This window comes from Chlorocebus sabaeus, chromosome 29 (assembly GCF_047675955.1).
Source record: "Chlorocebus sabaeus isolate Y175 chromosome 29, mChlSab1.0.hap1, whole genome shotgun sequence".
Lineage (NCBI taxonomy): Eukaryota > Metazoa > Chordata > Mammalia > Primates > Cercopithecidae > Chlorocebus > Chlorocebus sabaeus.
In genome coordinates this window covers 11950871-11970524 of record NC_132932.1, presented here as the reverse complement: position 1 = coordinate 11970524, position 19654 = coordinate 11950871, and the positions used below count along the sequence as shown (strand labels likewise).

General features: G+C 37.7%; 1 protein-coding gene across 6 annotated transcripts in view; it reads left to right on the top strand.

The window, feature by feature from the left end:
• MCTP2 (multiple C2 and transmembrane domain containing 2) overlaps positions 1–19654 on the top strand; it is a 257893-nt gene that overhangs the window by 106336 nt on the left and 131903 nt on the right. For 5 of the 6 annotated variants that reach the window (XM_007990508.3, XM_007990506.3, XM_007990502.3 and 2 more), the window contains 4 exons: positions 3769–3911; positions 4688–4764; positions 5298–5409; positions 9578–9613. In XM_007990508.3, coding sequence (XP_007988699.1) covers positions 3769–3911; positions 4688–4764; positions 5298–5409; positions 9578–9613 — 368 coding nt within the window. Of the gene's footprint in view, positions 1–3768; positions 3912–4687; positions 4765–5297; positions 5410–5485; positions 9614–19654 lie in introns of those variants that run through there. The other variant, XM_007990511.3, reaches the window with a different exon arrangement.

Below are 19654 nucleotides of genomic sequence, written 5' to 3'. Positions count from 1 at the left end.
ATAATGAAGGGGCTTATTTAAATCCATAAGCAAAAGACAAAACTGTGGGCCATTCATATTCATTTCTCCAGCAGTTTCATTGTTAAAATTTTTCTCTGAATATAATCACTTACGGACTCCAAGATAATTATAGAAGGATGCCTATTGCAGTATTGTTTATACTAGTTAATAAAATTAGAAAAGATATTAATATCCATTATTTAGTAACTAATTACATAAACTAACACAATACCATGAAAATATATTCAGTCAGTTTTTTAAAAAACAGTTGATCTCTATTGCTGGTACAAGCAGAGCTCCAAGGAATGTTAACTGTGAAAGCATGAGTCCACTAAAAACAATTCCCTTTTTTTTCCTGTAAAATGCCCAAGAAACTATTTATGGTGGGTATATTAGACAAGTGAGAATCAATGAAGAGTACTAGAGTAGAGATTTTACTTTTCATCTCTTTCAGAGTTGTGTGCATGTATTACTTTTCTTAAAAATTTTTTTAAAAAAGAAAAGAGTACAAATACCTGTGTTTATTACAGATTATAAACTGAACTCCTTATTTTACCTTTATAGGCTACTTGGGCCTCTGACTCATCTGTTTTTTACAACTTTGTTTCTCATTGTATGTTCTTCCCTTAATCTCTGGATAGATTGAAATGCATGCTCGGCACCACACCACTCTAGTCATTTTGAGTCTCCTTCCCTCCTTCGCTTTTAGGGCAGATGCCTCCTACTGGAATGACCTCCTTCTCTGCCTGTTCTGATCCACCCATATTTCAACTCCCATCTTCTTTATTGCAGCCTCCACTGGTACTCCAGCTAGAACTAATCTTCCCCACCTATGAGCCATTATCATTCCCAGGTTCACTTCTATTGGGATACTTCCTTCTTGAACTTTGTTTTATATGTCTGGGTTGCCTGCTGCCCCTTAGGTGAAGAAGAGCAAGATTTGGGTTGGATGCACCTTGTAACCTCCTGGAGTGCTCAGCACGGAGCCACACTCGGAAATGGCTGAAAGCTGTTTGTGGCTCATTAGCATGCCTGACAGATGCAACATCGAGGGAGACATGATGACCCGTAGTGTCAGTGGGCAGGAGTAGAAACAAGGGCTGTCACATGTGGTCGTTAGGAAGGGAAGTGGGTGCAGCATTTTTAGAGGGCTGATGACTGGGTGTTAGTTTTGCTTAGCGCATATATATATATATATATATATATATATGTATATATGTATATATATGTGCATGTATATGTATGTGTATAGATACATGTATGTGTATATATATATGTACTGCTGTGTGTTTGGAATGGAGCAGGACACTAGGGCCATGAATGCTTAACATCCTGATAGTCAGTCTACGTCTGAGGCTGAGGGACTCCATCAGGTCCACATGGCAGAACTGGTGACGGTCCCAGAATGGAGGCACCGTCCTTGGACTCCTGGCTTCATTCTCCTCGCCGAGTACCACACTACCACAAGAGCCTCATTGTGTCTGAAGCTCCCAGTGAACAAGGTTAAAGTCCACCCATTCAGGTGTCATCTCATCATTTATATAATCTGGGAGTTGCATTCCTGAGTGGCCGACCCCTTTTCAGAAGCTGCCTAGTTGAGATGTCACTTCCCTGACAGTGAGGCACTTAGGCTCAGAGAGAAAAATCACAATGTGCTCCCCCTTCTCTCAAATTTTCCCTAACAATTAACGCGGCACTAACTTGACACCCTCTTTCCTTGTTTGGCTTTGTAAACCCTGGTCCCTTTTTCTATTAATTCCAGACATTAATATTTTCTTTCACGCAACTGCCGCCATTCACCCGTGAAACAGTTTGAACATTATGTAGCTGTCAAGATGCCTGGGGATTACCCAGTATGCCTTGCCTGTGAGAAACTGACACCACTGAGGCCTAGTTTTGAGATGTTTATTTTGAGAGTACGCTGACAAGCATGAAGGCCTGATCCCAGAGTGGCAATTTCATTTAATTAAAGGCCTCTTTTTATTATAGTTTTCCCCCACTTTTTTATATATATATATCAGAATGATTGTTAAAGTCTGCTGTAGGAGGGAGGGGGTGGGCGATTGCACTCTCACTAGTGAGCATTTCTCTGAATGGCTGTGAATGCATTCATTTTTGCTGTTCTTCTCAGAACTGCCCCTGAACACGGTGTGTGTGCGTGTCTGTGCGTGTGTGCACATGCATGTTCATGCCCAAGTTTAAAATAAAGACTGATGGGCTTCCACTCCTATGTTACCAAACTTAAAATGTGAGATTTGACTATGTATATGTATATATTTGCAGCTAATTTAATTTTTGTTTAAAGTTAGTACCCTGGAAATACTGCAAGGCTGACTTCTCAAAATCGTGCCTTACTTAATCTAGTAAGGCTTTTAAACCATGGCTGCTATTTTACTTCCTAGCGATGTTAATTTCAGTTCAAATAGCTGGGAAATGTAGTGCATTCCATTTTCAGTAATTTTTAGTACTGGAGTTAAATGGAAATAATAAAAGGAGCTGAAAAAAGAAAAGAATGAAGTGTAATGCATGATGGATATTAATGATTTGATAAATGTTGTGATAGAGTAGCCTAATTAATTTTTGATGTGATATTCCTAGACTATATTGGCTTGATGTTGATATCAGCACTTCATTTCAATAAATATTCTGGGGGCCTGTCTTGGGTACTGTCCAAGGCACAGGGGAGATCCCAGTGAACAGACCGGGCTGTTGGTCTTTGTATGCTTATTCACTGCTGTGTTTCAAAATTAGCTATAGAATCATAACTCCCCAAATTAGATTTTCTTTCTTTGTAGCATTATCAGCTGGCCTTCATTTATCTCCTCATTGATTGCTCATTCGTTTGTGCCTTCTTCATCCACCACTTACTAGGTAGTAATGAACAAGTGTATTCCAAGCGTTGTATCATGAGACGCACACGCATGTAACACACGCACAATACATAATTCATGTATTATGTTTTGCAGGCATTTTTTTTTTTTTTTTTACTTGCATTGATCTGAAAAGTGTGGAGGAGGGTCTGCCATCAGCCCTTCTTTTTGCTTTGGGCAGAGTGACTGGAGGGACATTATTCATTTCTTTTGGCGTCTGTTTCAAAGCTCCCGGGGAGGAGCTGGGCAGGTCAGCGGTGTCAGCGCTGAGGCCAGCTGAGGGCCTGGCTGGTGTGGAGTTCAGCTGGCCTGGCTCAGACAATGTTGGCTGCGTTAGTGCAGGTGCGGGGAGGCAGCAAAGAATGGCAACTTTGTCAATTTAATCTCTACGCCTGCAGTTTCACTTGTAGCCCCAACGTGCCATCTTTTGAGCCAGTGATTCCAGAGATTGATTTATTATGATTATATTTTCAAGTACAGGATTCTGTTGAATCAGCCATCTGGCTAAATGTTTGAAACGGATTTCTTTCACTTTGCACTGACTTGCTGCGGTTCCTACGAGGCGGTGGGTTTCTCCCTAGGACTTCTGACCCTGTTAGCTGGTGCTGGTAGATTTTACTTCTTGAATTTTTGTGACTAGTATAGGGGTGACCTACGAACAAAGAAAGGAAACAAAAACTACTCAAGGAGCCCGTTTATATTCTACCACTAAAGGGAAAAAAAATATCATTCATTTATCCCAAACTGTTTCATATCTCCCTCTGTCCTCCACCTCCGAGGCCTTTAATCTCTGTGCAGGGAGACATTAGCCTAGGGAGTGGGGAAAGGATCTTTAGTGAAGGTCCCAGGCTTTTACATGTATTTTAAAATTCTGTCTTGTTTTCTTTTTCTTCTAAAGGCACAAGTGATCCTTATGTGAAATTTAAGCTGAATGGGAAGACACTGTACAAAAGTAAAGTCATATATAAGAACTTGAACCCAGTATGGGATGAGATAGTGGTATTGCCAATACAAAGCCTTGATCAAAAGCTACGTGTGAAGGTAATCACAGATGGCTTTCAAATATGCTCCTTTATTACAAACATTTCTCAGCAGTTTCTCATGTCCTCTTAGACGTGAACTTGCCAAATTAATTCTTTTATTAGGACAGATTAAAATAATAATATAGAAGAAATTCCTTATACTATTTGTTGAAACTGTATGTTTCTCTTCAATCAATGAGATACACTCCAGTGAAAATTAGAGTGAAAATAATATCTACATTGATTGTATTTCAGTCTACCAAATGTGGAAGAATTATTACTGGTACTGCAGTGGCGACAAGTACTAAAGCCTTTCTCATTAGGAATATCTTTATACTTAATAGAGCTTCAAGCCACCAGTTGTAAGCATCAATTGCTACAACATCTGGGTTAAAACTGCATGAGTTGAGTGCAGGATGAGATTGCTATAGAAAATTTAGCAAATTTCTATTTAATTGGCAGATCTGCTCACTGTGGAAAATACTAAATTTTAATGACAGACTATTTAAACTACAGAGAGTGGTCCATTGTGCATAACATTTCGATGGATATAAATACTGCCTTAAAAGAAATTATTGCTGTTATTTTGATCATAGCAGGCAAAATGGACAAGATTGAATAATTTTGTTCTCTGCGTTGGCTTGACTAAATTTCTCTTTAACTATACTATGCAAAGTATTTCAAGATCTGAAAGACTGATTTCAAAATTTCCAACCTATTGCATTTGTTAATAATTTGATAAACTTGGTTGGTTTACTATAATAATGTGTTAATTGACCTCTGTCCTCTTTGTAGGTGTATGATCGAGATTTAACCACATCTGATTTCATGGGGTCTGCATTTGTAATTCTCAGTGATCTTGAGCTTAACAGGTACCGTATTTTTACTTTTTAATTGTTATTGATGAATTTTAGAGGGAACTCATGATAATGTTAAGTGGTGCTTGTTGAGGTCAAATGACAAAAACAACGTATCTAAACCAATGAAAGAGAGCTTTAAAGTGTTATAACTCTCAGTGTATTTTTAAGGATTTTTGCTTTCTGGGTGCCAAATATATTAGTCAGATGTTAAATATTTTATAATGCATTCTAAAGTGTATATTGAATTTCATACTTTGATTTGTTAGTATTCAGTTTCATTAACATAACTTAAAATTAAAACAAGTGTTTACATTTTATTTGGGTGTTAGGGGAGGGGGATCATTTAACCAACTGTTGAATTAAGCAATGCCAGTTTCTCTACTCTGAATATAACTGTTTTATTTTCACTAAATTTTGTGCTTTCTTAACATTGTGTCTAATCCTTATTCAGAGGTAGGAGACTTTTGCCATAAGCTCTTGTTGCGTTTAGGTCAATATAGTCCTGTCAATAAGTGGTAGCGTTGTTTCTTGCTTTTTGGTTGTAGAACAACTGAACATATTTTAAAACTGGAAGATCCAAACAGTTTAGAAGATGACATGGGAGTGATCGTCTTAAATTTGAACCTAGTGGTAAAACAGGGTGATTTCAAGAGACATGTAAGTGGTACCTTTTGTTCTTTTGAAACCGCTCATTTTGTCCTTTTGAAGTGGCTCATTGCAATTGTCCCTTGATAGCTAGCAGATGACTGATATATTTGCAATTATTTTAGGAGGGTCCAACATTTTATGGAGTCTTAAAATATCTGTTTTTTAATACAATGCTTTTTGAGGAACCGGAAAGGAAATTGGTTAAGGAATTATTTCTTTTATGTTATTAAGATGATCAGGCTTACATTTGCAGCATTTTGCTTTCTTCTTTCCCTTTTAGCTACCAAGTTTTCCATTGGGAGTTCTTTTGGGAAGATACAAATTTTAATGTTCTCTGGTCTAGTACCTGCAAATTTCTAGTTGATATATTACCTATCAAAGAGGTCTGTTACATAAGTGAAGCATTAGATTTTGTCACAGTATGATTGGGACTCTTCTTATAAGCAAAAATGTGGATACAAATCATAATCTTGTTTTATTTGGGATTATATCTAAGGTTATATTAGAACAAAAGCATCTTTGATTATGACTTATTTGAAAAGTATTTTTAAAGCCAATTAAAATACCTGTTTTTTAAGATGTGTTATCATTTAGCATGTTTATAATCCAATATAAAAATATGAAGCCTATTTATAATTAGGTCACCAGTAGTGCTTCTTGAATTGAGGCAGTGGGGTAGGGGAGGAGAATATTTTTCTTTTGATATCACTTATGCTTTTAGTTGTAGTTTTTTGTGATAGAAATCATGATTGATTTACTAGTAAACTTGTAGAAGATAGTTTAAAGCAGTAAGAAAACTGTAGTGTGCCTTTTCAGTTGCCTTTTCAAAGATTCAACTAAATATCTGCTATTTTTAATTTGAATTCCTTTTATTATATTCTTTTTCAAAAGTGGCACTGTTGGCACTTGGGACCTCAATAAAAGAGAGATTTTAATGTTAAAATGTCTTAAATTAATGTTGAAAATAAAAGTATTTTTTCTCACCCCACCTAAAGAAGGAGGGATTTTCTTTAGTTTCTTCTTCATCTTCACAGCATTGCTGCTGCATCTGTGACTCTGGGTTCAGTGTCAGTGATACAGTAGGTGACCGGTGACTTGAGCTGGGGGCCAGGTTATAGCATGTAATGTACATAGTTGTTTGTCACATGGTTGACAACTTGCCAGCTGATATCTTCAAAAATTTTCTTATATATTCAAGTGGGGTTTGTAAAGGTAGTTGATTTCTCCGTGAAAATAGCTGCATATTCAAATGACTGCCTTTGTGAATTTTTCTATAGCACATTAGATTATGTTTCGCAGTAATATTGGCACTTAAAAGATATTTAATATTGTCAGAATTTGGAGTTTTAACATAACGCCATTTTAGTTTCAATTTATTTCAAATTGCAGAACAGTTAATACTAGACGCAGCTTGGAGTTGTTTTTGTAAAAGATCTCAAAGAGACTATCTTTTCAGGGCTTAAGAATAGCCACAGTTTCCTCTCAGTGTGGGCCTGGTTTCCTCTGACTCCCCACCTCCCGTGTTGAAGACTTGAATGTCTGTCCGCTCACTCATGTGCTTCCTTATTTTCTTTTGTCTTTGTCTGGCAGAAGCCTAGTGTACAATATATTGATTATATATACACACACAAATATATTTTTATTCCCATATATATCTACACACACACATATATTTATCTTGTATATACACAAATACATATTTATCTCCATATATACACGTATTTATCTCCATATATACACATACATTTATCTCCATATATATACACATACATATATATTTATCCCCATATATAAGCATATATATTTATATATAAACGCATATATATCTCCATATATATACACACACACATATATATTTATCTCCGTATCCATATTTATTCAAGTTGGATTTGTAAAGGTAGTTGATTTCTCCGTGAAAATAGCTGCATATTCATATAGCTACCTTTGTGAATTTTTATATCCATATTTATGGATATGGAGATATATATGTGTGTGTATATATGTGAATACATGTATATACACACCTATATACACATATATATGGATCCATATATACATATACATATACACACATATATGAATACCTGTAGACATGTACATATGGAGATAAATATGCATATATGTAACATATATATAATGGAAATATAGAAAACTGCCTACTTTCTTCTGATTGATAGTTTTTTCCATTTATATATTTGATCAAAGAAAATTAATTGAGGAATAATTTATTCTGGGCCATGTGTGATTATTCAGCTAACGGTGCATATTGGGAGCCCTTAGGGTAACATAGATTATCAGAATCTTTGTTCTTTTCATTGAGTTTGAGTTAATATTTAAAGAGATTTTTTATATTGGGATCTTAAGTGAGAATGACTAGCATTTGGGACTGGAAATCAATAGATTATTTAAGTGAGATAATTTGTTCATAAATTTCCATTTTAATTTAAACTCTGGTGGAGAGATTTCAGTTTAAAGTCTCAGTTTTTTAACCCGTTTTTCTTCCAGTCATCTTTGAGGTAGCCTTTGTTGCTTTAGAACCAAGCTGACAAAAATCTCAGTATGTGCAAAATGTTTATGAATTTACTCGTGTCCAGGGACTTAAATGTATATGAGAATGGTGCAGGCAGAAGGGAAGACACTGGCTAGAAGGCTGACAAACATGCTCTGTGTTCTTTTTCATGGCAAAAACAGGCAAAAATATAGTAGCTAAAATTTTGGGCTCTGTTCTCAGACTGCCTGGGTTTGAATCCTAGATCCACCAGTGGTCTGGTTAATTCAAAGATTTAATCTCTCTAAGTGATAGTTTCCTCATATGTGAAACAAGGATAAAAAGAGTGTTTTATAGGGTTGTGAAGATCAAAGTTATCAAATATGGTGCTTGGAATTGGGTAGAGACACTCAATATATGGTATTTGGTAGTATTGTAGGAAGTGAATAGTAATAGTCATTTTCCATTAATTTATTTACATGCTTTGTTTTATATAATTGTTAAAAAAATCAAATGAGTTCCTGTATGTCAAAGGGCCTAAACAGTCCTGTGTACCTAAAAGATGGTAATTAATTTTGATGGTTGGTTTGGGTGAAAATATCTGTCACTATTTCAGGAAAATACAAAAAAAAAAAAAAAAACAAACCCCGATATTAATATCCAGATAATAGTACCTATAACTGTGTTGTATGCTGAATGTTGAACTCACAATTTCACTGGGGGACATGTAATTAATGAAGAATATTTTTCAGTCATTTCTGTACCAACATTTCTAGTTGCTGGTCAATGCAGTGTAAGTGGATTTCCCCTGAAGACTATTAATTTTCTGGTTTCTAATGTATTGGGAAGACATATTGGCCACGTGGACTGGTCATTTACCTAAAGGTATTTTTTTCTTAAGAAAAATAGTAAATGTGATCTGCTCAATTAGGTTTATAACTGAGTTGTCATCTCCCAAATGGATCCAAGTTGTAACAAACAGTTAGCTGGTTAACCAGCCAGAGTAGAGCTTTGCAGTACTGTATGGTGATAGGAGTAATGAGGGGGTTTTGCTTGGAGAGAATTTGTAGACAAAATTCAGCAGCCTTAGCATGACAGAAGAGAGATCGAAAGAGAACAGTGGTGAAGTTTCTTGCTATTTAGAAATTTTTTTCCTTTTCCTTAGATACTGCATTAGCACATTTTCTTAATTATGCAATACTTATTCATATTTTTTCTATTGTTTTGAATCCTGAGATTTACTCAAAGTAAATGGAATTATTTTTTTCTAGCATCTAAAACTATGGAAACCTAAACATCAACTATCAGTAGTCATGAATTTCTTAAACATTTTTATAATATCTGAGTATTTCAAGCAGAAGAAACCTTTCTATTTTTTTAGAGAGAAAAATATGTTGTTTTAAGATAATTTTAAAAAATGTACTTCCAAAAATTGAACAGCATTTTTATGTCATTGCTTTTTCATACTGAATATTTAGAGAAAATGATATAACACAACACATACATGTGATTTTTGATGTTGTTTCTATTTTCTTCCTCATATGTGCTTTCTCTGTAACCTCAGAACTTGAATATTAATTATCTGAATGTAACCTGGACCATCTAACATAATATAATTACATTGATAATGATTCTATTTTCTTCTGTTTTATTTTGCCATTTTCACCATTCCACGGACACAATCTTTAGCGTTGGTCAAATCGGAAGCGATTAAGTGCCAGCAAGGTAAATATACTTTTTTTTCTTTAGATCATTTGATTAAAAACTTTGTCTTTGTAGCAAACACAAATGACTACATGATAGATATTACCCAGCCTTTACGTCGAACAGAATTATTTTCCTCTTACTGCTGTTACAAATAAGAAAACAACGTTCCTTTAAAAATTTTATTTAATAAGGGTGTTGCCAGATGTTTGAGCTGACTCTTGTTTTAGTGGTGACATTTTATATGTACTGGCCATGTTAGAGTGTTACACTTCATTAAGCTTGGATTATTTAGAGTTTAGCATGGTTAGATTTAGTCCCTTTAGGAAGTTATTTGCCATGAGATGGAAACTAGCATCGGTGTTGTAGGAGCAATGTAAAGATTGGAAGAAATATGTGGTATACTTTTTAAGTCTCTTTAATGTCTTTTGAAAAAGCCATTTATATCTTTTCGGTAAAATTTCCTTTAAAGCTTTCTCATGAATTGCTGATTTTTTAATTTTTTACATTGCTAGAATCTTTTTAAGCAATTATACAATTCTGTCTGATTTATAAAAGGTACAAGAAAGCATTATTAATTTATGAAGTTATTAAAGTAGCCAATTGTAACATAAATGACTAAATGTGAAAATTAGTGTAAAAATAAACACAACAAAAATGTATTTATAACTTAATTTAGCAGCACTGCTACTTTGTAAGGAGAAATAACAAAATAATTCCTATGAAGTGATGCAATTTTGAGACTATTCCTTCAGTTTCTGAATTGTGGTGGTGGTGGTGGTGTGTGTGATCGGAAGATGTACAGATGATCTCAGTGAATGCCTGTATTTGCACACACACATACATGTGCATACAAATATGCCAGGTCTGATTTCTAATGTCACTGTACCTCAGTTGCTTATTTCTCTACATAATAAGGAGTTTGAAACTGGGGACACTTCCAGCTCAAAGGCTGGAGTTTGGATGCGGATGAGAGAGACCATGAGAGAGAGAGAGAGAATTTTAAACTGACTTTTACTAGTCACTTAAGAAGAAAGCAAACTTTAAATTTTGCTTTTGAAAATATGCAGGAAACAAAGTTCTGACTCATACTTACTAAAATATATACCTTTGCATTTTGAACACTTTAAAATAATTCTCATAAGGTGTTTTGTTGCCGTATGAGTTCACTTGGTTCCCAAGACTCTGATTCGTTTTAGTAATAAAATTAATATTCAAGAAATAATAGCATGGAGTCATCTCAAAAATTCCTTCAACGTTTGCTTTATTCCTTTATAGTCACTAGAGGGTAGAAGAACATCATTTCTCACCACAGGACAAAGCCCAGCTCTCACTCTCCCATATTAAGAGTTTCTGTAACCACCCAAAGCAGTAAAGTTTCCCAGAATGCTTTGGGGAAGCCTGACAAAGCAGTATTTTCTCGTTTATTGATTCTGCTCCTGCACTAAAACACTGGTACTGTACATCAATAACCATCTTTAGTTAGGGAGCTTTGGTCTGTGGAAGAGCACTGGCAGTTTGTGGAAGAACATAAAGGCTAGAAAGAAAAATTGTGAGCTTGGGGAATATTGGAGTCTAGGGAGGACAGGAGAGGTTATGGAAGAATGGCCAAAGGAATGAGGGGGGATAGAAAAAATGTTGACGACCTGGATAAAGTTATCAAAAATATGAAGCAAACAGAAGATCCCAGAGAGCAGTATTTATATGTATACTTCAGAGTTGTGTCTTAGAACTGAGCTGTTTGTCTTTTTTTGCTTTTTTCCCATCATGGTAGTTTCTCGAATTTGACTTCAGTGCACTGGGCTCAGGGATATAATACATGCCCATCCTGAGTATACATGTTTAATAAAATTCTAGATAAATAAAGTTCACTTTATTAATTTTTGAAAGCTACTATCCTCTTATTCAAGGCATGCAAGTTGTATTTTGCTGAGAAATTTCAATTATGTTGACTTTTTGCTTCTGAGAATGTACAGTTTTAAAGAGAAAAGTCAGGTAGTGTCTAATTTGGCTTATGGAAATTGGTCACATGGAAACTTTATAGACACTTGATTAGCAATCTGTAAAAGTAGTTAAAATACCCTGGTCAGCCTATCTTTTGGTATTTTTAAATTATAAGGTTCTATTTTAGGATTTCCACATTGTATTTAATATTATGTGATAATTTAACATAAAGAAGATTACTTAGCTTTGAGTATTAAAAATTTTACTAGTTCTAAGTAATGTACTACCTAAAAATATCATTGGCTTTTTCACCTGAATCTTTTTCTTATAATAACTTTATTTAGATAATTTCTTCTTAATGCCATACATCTATAATTTTGCATCATCCAAATGATTCCTGAATGGTCTTTGTAGATTCTTTTTTTCCACTGCTTTCTTACTATTTGGCCCTGGATTTCAACATAGTAAATACAATGAGATTGCCTTTAAAAATAGGTTCAGGTTTCATGCAAAAGCCTTTTAAAATGGGCATTTAAATAAGAATTGGGAATTTGATTTAGTAGAGATGAGTTAGACACCTAGTTCTCTTTATGTATTTACTATATACAATCTTTGGTGTGACCAGATTTGTTTCCAAGCCTTATTTCCCTCTTTTCTAATTTGTGTAACAATTCGAGAACTAAAAAATATTAACAGTGGTTATTTACCTTATATCAAATAGTCTAATATAAAGACAAAAAAGCAATGATAAAAAATGGCTTTGACAAATTACTGATTGTGTTCAGAAACTGCACATATTCTGTTTCTCTCTCTCTCTCTCTCACACACACACACACACACACACGCACCCCACACACCCCCTGCGATTATTTGGGTGTCTATAGGTGTTACGTCTGACTACAATGGCTATTTAGTTATGGATTATCTTTACTTTAGATGAATTTTCACCGAGATAATTACATACTCTTACATAGCCTCTCTTTTGACTCTCTGTTGTATATATTACTATGTCTGCTGTCTAAAGTGAGAAACATGACTTAGACTAGCGTAATTTTTTTTTTCTACATGAAATTAATTGACTAGTAGTGCCGATTGTTGGCCTGTTTGGTTTTATATTCTTTTATTTTGGTTCCTGTCTGTTATTGCAAAGGCTGACCTCTGCAAGATACATTCTCTAGGCATTCCTATCAGCTGGCCTCCACCTGGCTACGTACACTGAGAGGACAGTCATAGCCTTTGGAGGGAATCAATCTCCCTTCCCCTCTCCCTCTCCTCTCTGCCTCTCCTCTCTCCCGCTCTGACCCCCTCTTCATCTCCACCTCTCTGTCTACCTCTCCCTCTACCTTTCTCCCCCCCCTTCCCCTCCCCCTCTTACCCCCTCCCTATTCCCCTCCCCCTCCCCCTCTTACCCCCTCCCTCTTCCCCTCTTCCCTCTCCCCCTCTTCCCACTCCCCCCTTCCCCTCCCCCTCTTACCCCCCCTCTTCCCCTCTTCCCCCTCCCCCTCTTCCCCCTCCCTCTCCATCACCCTCCCTCTCCATCACCCTCCCTCTCCATCACCCTCCCTCTCCATCCCCCTCCCCTGTCCCCTGTTCCCTCTTCCCACTCCCCTCCCTTCCCCCTCTTCCCCCTCCCCCTCTTCATCTCCCCTCTTCCCCCCCTTCCCCCTCCCCTCCCCCTCTTCCCCTTCCCCCTCCCTCTTCATCCTCCTCCCCTGTCTCCCTCTCCCCATCCCCCTCGTCCCTCTCCCCTTCCCCCTTCCTCCTCCCCTTCCCCCCTCCGCTCTTCCCCCTCCCCTCTCCCCCTCTTCCCCCTCCCCTCTCCCCCTCTTCCCCCTCCCCTCTCCCCCTCTTCCCCTTCCCTCTCTTCCCCCTCCCTCTCCATCTGCATCCCCTATCCCCCTCCCCTCTTCCCCTCTTCCCCTCTCCCCTTTCCCCTTCCCCTCTCCCCCTCGGACCCTCCCCCTCTCCCCCCTTTCTCCCCTTCCCCTTCCCCCTCTCCCCCCTTCTCCCCTTCCCCCCTCCCCCACCTTTTCACCTTCCCCCTCTCCCCCTCCCCAAAGTAGAAGGAGGATGAAATGAATGGAAACATTTCAGGATAAAATAATGTGAAATATGATAAGATCTCCAAACTATTTATTGTAGGGCTCCAAACAGCTTGCTTTTCAGTGTGTCCCCTGGACCAGCCGCAGCTGGTAATGGTTAGAAATCCAATGTCCTGGCTCCCATCTTAGACTTCTTCAATCAGAAACTCTGCGAATGAGGCGCAGTCATCTTTGAACAAGCCCTCCAGGTGACTGTCAAGCACCTTCAAGTTTGAGAAGCACTGGGAAGAACTAGGATATAAAGAAAGATGCTGTGAATTGTAGGAGAAAAAGCAAGTGATGTAAGGAAGGGCAGGCCTTGGAGGCCATGCCTCTGGCTCCTAACCAGAAGGTGATGGAGGTGGGCTGGGATTAAGGTGAGGCAAGAGAGGTAATCTGGGTGCAAAACATAAAAGGGCATCCGGGACAGGGCACGGTGGCTCACACCTGTAATCCCAGCACTTTGGGAGGCTGAGTCAGGTGGATCACTTGAGGTCAGGAGTCCGAGACCAGCCTGGCCAACATGGTGAAACGCTGTCTTTACTGAAAATACAAAAAATACTCCTGTAGTCCCAGCTACTTGACAGGCTGAGGCAGGAGAATTGCTTGAACCTGGGAGGCAGAGGTCACAGTGAGCCAAGATCACACCACTGCACCCCAGCCTGAGTGACAGAGTGAGACTCTCTCTCAAAAATAATAATAATAATAAAATAAAAGGCATCCAGGCTGATGCACCAGCCCTGCACTTGCAGGACCTGGAGGATGAGCCCTGTACCTCACTGCTTCACACTATTCCCATCCCTGGATAGGGGTGCTTATAAAGTATTTTAAGTAAGAGATATAGAACAGTAGAGAAGTGAAGGCTAGCAGGATTATACAAGTAATTCAAGAAATACAAGACGATTAATACTATTGCACATAAGTCCAACATTTAACTTTGAGCTTCCTGCAGGTCAGGGAAAAAAGAAAATCTTGTTGAATCATATGGCCTTTGTTGTTGTGTTGTTTTGTCTCCTTTTTTTTTTTTTTTTTTTTTTTTTTTTAATTTTAATCCCTGGTCCTAAAATCTGAGAGTCATTGGGTATGTGCAGTCTTTTAACTATTTTTTAAAATCTTCTCTTAATCTAATTTTTATTTTTAAGTACAAAAATTGAGTGACAATTTTATCTTATAATTTAAAAATATTAAATTTAATGCAAAGCTTTTATAGCTAATATATTGTGCACAGATTATTTATATCTCTGGAACTGATACCATTTTTATCTACAAGTATAAATTGCAACTTCTGTGGACTTTTACATGTGGGAAATTTAAAAGGTTTTCTTTATATTCTCATGCAAGGATTTCTGTATAGTTCTAGGAGAATTTATGGGTCCAGTATCCTCTTCAGATGATAGAGAGGAGCTGCAGAGAAGAATTTTCCCTGGGAGCCTGTTCCATGGATGTATGGATCTTCTCATGTCATGCAATAAAAGCTGTTGACAAGGAACAGTAGTTTTACATGTTGAAAAAGCTTGAAAGGAATATTTCAGTGAAACATTTTATAGGCTCAATGTTTTCTCTTTAGTTTTCAAAGCAGTGGTCAACATAGTTGGAATCTGACTTTACTCATTTTTCTTACGAAGTTGATTTTTTTAAATGCATTTGTTTCCATTGGCTACTTAACTTTTCCATAATGACTTAGGAAATACAATTAATGAGAGTCAAAATGGGATTTATTGGCACCATGGGAACACTGATATGTTTATACTTCTGTCTGTGAGACTATGTATGGAGTACCAGTACATTATTTGACACCTGGCAGGTATGATCTGGTCAGTGCCTTTTCTTACTGTCCTCTTTATTGATTGATTCATTGGTTTTTTGTTATGTGCAAGAGAGTATTTTGGGGTATTACTTGGCATGGTCAGTTCTGGAGTGCCACCTAGTTGAATGTAATCTTGCTTTTGATGGCCACAGGCTGTGGCTCCAGTTCCTGACTTCATGCCCTCCTTTTAGGATTTTTTTCCTCCTGACCTTTCTGCTGCTCTTCCTGGCCTGGGACAGATAAGAGGCACCAAGCTGACCTGTCCATCCTCCCTCAGTTTCCTTTGCAGCCGTGCCAAAGTTTCCCCTTTTGGGATACTGGAATTCACATCACTATCTCCCCAGCCTGTCCCCAGGCCCAAAACATCAAATAATGCATGCCACCAAACTGTGGTCCATTTCGTGTATTCCAGCAATGACAGTACATTCACTGTTTTTAGAGTTTGTTCCTAGATCAGAAACTTATGAGGATTCCCTACCTGTTTGAATCCACTGGTTACAATTTTAGTCTCACTCCAAAGTTTCTCCCCTTCCTGCCTTGCGATGGTCATGAAGGAGTATATTAGTGTGTTCAAAACTCTTTTACAGAAGTTAATATGTTTCTAAGTGGCACAGCACACCTTGTTTTCACTATTAATAACTAGCCAGTGTGCCTCAGATGGAAGTCACTTTTCTGTTTTAGAAGAATGGGTGGGGATTCTGTGAGGTGGGGGCTGAGAAAGGGAGAGCAGATGAATGAATCAACATAGGAATAGCGAAAGGTCTGATCCTTTGGGAGGGAGGAGAAAAATAACAAAACCCTGATGTACTGTATTGTATCCATTATATCTGCTGAGAAATTAGGGTCAGGGCCCCGAAACTTTTCACTATCTCTTGGTGTCTGTTTCAGTTCAGGTGGGGTGGGTTTCCCCTGTGATGGGTCATTTCCTCCTCTCCTTTCACATTCCAGGCTGCATTAAGATGACAAATTTCATGTATAGGCTCAGGCACAGGCATGAAAACCTAAGCTATTCAGCTGAGTGAGTGCAGATGAATTGATTTATTGTGGGGGAAAAAGGGGTGTTTGAAGAGCACAAAAGACTTTTGCGAGCCCAGCTCTGCAAGGAAGCACACATTAGATAGCCCAGGCCCTACCCCAGACCCCAGACTCCCTGGTCTGAGGCCTCATCAAACCTATCAAGTATGGAAGAGAAATGTTAAAGTAATTAAGAGACTTCTTTAAAGTACACACACCTCCTCCAGAATGTGTGGATCACAGATGAAACTTTATTTGAGAAATAACCTTATAGCGGTTTGCAGAAATATTTGGGGTGTAATAAGCAGAATAAAGGTCTTGTGTTCTTTTCTATCTGTGAACTCTGCAATAAATACTTCTCCTGCCCTCCCTTTAAGAGGGGGGAGAAAAAAATCTTGAACAGCAGAGAGCAAGTCCATCAGATCAAACATGACTGCGTTAAATACTAAAATGTTCAAAGTCCGACCGAGATAGATAAAAGCTTTGATGGAAAGTGGATATTTCCCAGGGACATTACAAGCAATAATCCAGATGTTATGGTGTAATGCAACGAGTGTCCGTGGATAGATCAGGAGCTCCAGCCAAGTCGCGCCTGATACAGTCCTCAGCCTTGCCCTCCCATGCTGTTCCGCCATATGGAACCGATCTCTAGGCCCCCTTAATAACCAGCTTTGGATTCCATTTTCACAGAGCTCATAGAGCTAAGTGGAGCTGTTTTATGGACAAGTTAGATAGAAGCCTTTCCAAGATAAACATCCAATTTGAAATTAGGACATACCAAGCCGCAAAATTATTTTAGGGCATATTTCATGGAAGTGCTGCCATTTTTCTTAAGCAATTGCCAGACTGTAGGATGCCCTTTGATCCTTTGTGGACATTACTCCCTTTTTTATAAAAAGGATTTTGAAATAGTTGCAGTGTTTAGGGAGGAATATATCTGTCGGAACTTTGAAGCATGGCCGTGGGACAGGTCATGCTTTAGCTTGTTGGTTGGCAAATCAAACTTCAAGAAGAAAAAAAGCAAAAGGAGGAATTGCAGCAGGATAAATGAATCAAAATCTCATTTTTGTTTTAAAGGTAGAAGTTTTTAGCCCATATATCTAATAAGCTAGAAAATGTATTAAGTATATCAATATCTACATAAATATCTATAGATATATGTACATATATGCAGATATATCTATTTATATGTTGTGATGGTGTGTGTTTATGAACAATACAAAAATTACCTAATTTTAACTGTTTCATAAACCTTTATTGAGTATGTTATATCTGGAATATATTATTTTTATATATAATAGCAATAATAATGATCATATATTATTCTGGATGGAACATATTCAATAATAAAAGTTTATGAAATAGTTAAAATATTCCTATACATATATTCCCATATATATGTGTGTATATATATATATGAAGTAAGAAGGAATTACTCCTGTTCACCAGAGAAGAGGATATTTCTTTCTTTTCAAAATTATTTCCTCATTTGCCCCTTCTGTTCTATCTCACCACCTGCAAAACCTGTGTGTGTGTGTGTGTGTGTGTGTGTGTGTGTGTGTGTGTGTGTGTGTTTTAAGAGAAAAGTCACATGGGTATTTATATGGTTAGACTTTGTGTCCCTACCCAAATCTCACTCATCTTGAATTGTAATCCCCGTAATCCCCACTTGTCAAGGGAAAGACCAGGTGGAAGTAACTGAATTATGGGGGTGGTTTCCCAATGCTGTTCTCATGATAGTGAGTTCTCATGAGATCTGATGGCTTTATAAGCGACTCTTTCCACTTCACTTGGTACTTCTCCTTCCTGCCACCTTGTGAAGAAGGTGCCTTGCTTCCCCTTCACCTACCACTGTGATTAAGTTTCCTGAGGCCTCCCTAGCCACGCTGCACTGAGTCAATTAAACCTCTTTCCTTTATAAATTATCGACCAGGCAGTTTTTTTATAGCGGCATGAAAATGAACTAATACAGATATGAAGTTTGGGAATATGTGTTTTCTTAAATGTATTTTGTTTAAAGTTGTCATAAATGGTCAAAATACCTAGTGTGGCATTGTTGCGTCATTTATTAAGAGTCTTGCAGTGGCCTGGGTTCGATGAGGTAAGCTGGTCTATAATGACTATGGTACTGACATACCATTTGTTGTGATAAATTGTGACTAACTGACGTCCGAGCAAATTGGTGTCTAAATGATCTGGAAGATATAGCGAGTGACGACAGGAATGAATATATAGTGTTAGAAATTCATTGCTCGACGATGATGCTCAGCACCATTTACATTCTTCAGCCCATTTATTTCTCCTTCAATAAAGAAGCCTATGCTTGTGTTATTTCACTTATTGAACGGACAACGTAAATGAACTCTGCTAACTAAATGCAGCGTGTGGATCATGTGGGGATCCCAATTCAGACAAACTAGCCATAAAAAGGCATGGTTGAGACCATCAGGGAAATGTGAATATGCACTGTGTATTTAACATGCTAGACAACTTATGGTTAACGCCATTGAGTGTGATCATAGCGGGATTGTTACGTAAAAACAAATGTGGATTTTACTTTAAGATATTTCAACTGGAAAAGAATGAAGGCATAGGTAAAATAACATTTGCAAGACAGTGAATCTGGTGATTAAGTACATGGAGATTTATTATACTTTTCCCTTTACCTTTGTGTATGTTTGAACATTTACATAGTGGAAATTAAAAAATGAAGTGTGACTACTCTATTTACAACTTATAACAGGATATTTGCCTTTTTTCTCTAAGGTATGTATGAGTGGTTGTAATATAATTTAGCAAAGGTAATAAGAGTTAAGTTATTGAACCCCTCCTGGGTCCCAGGTGCAGTGAGATGTACTTTATATACTCCCTTCCCTCCTACCCCCACCCCAGGTCTGCAAAGCTCATTTGGCCAGCTAGGCCACTGAAGGCTCTATTTGGAGTAGTGAATCTTACGTGGTATGGGGCTTTTGGCAGTACCCCAAGGAATAAAGAGAAGCGGAGACAGATTCAAATGTGAAAGATAAATTCAAAGTCATTATTTCTGAATGCCCAGAGATATTTTGCTTCCTTGAAAAGCAATGCCTTGTTCTTGTATAATATCTGTTTCCCAGAATGCCTTTCTTCCTCTCACACTATTAAAATAGCTAAAGGCCCAGTTGAAGGAGTCCCTCCAAAGAGCGCATCTGGGTGGGAGTACAGGCCAGTGCCAAATCA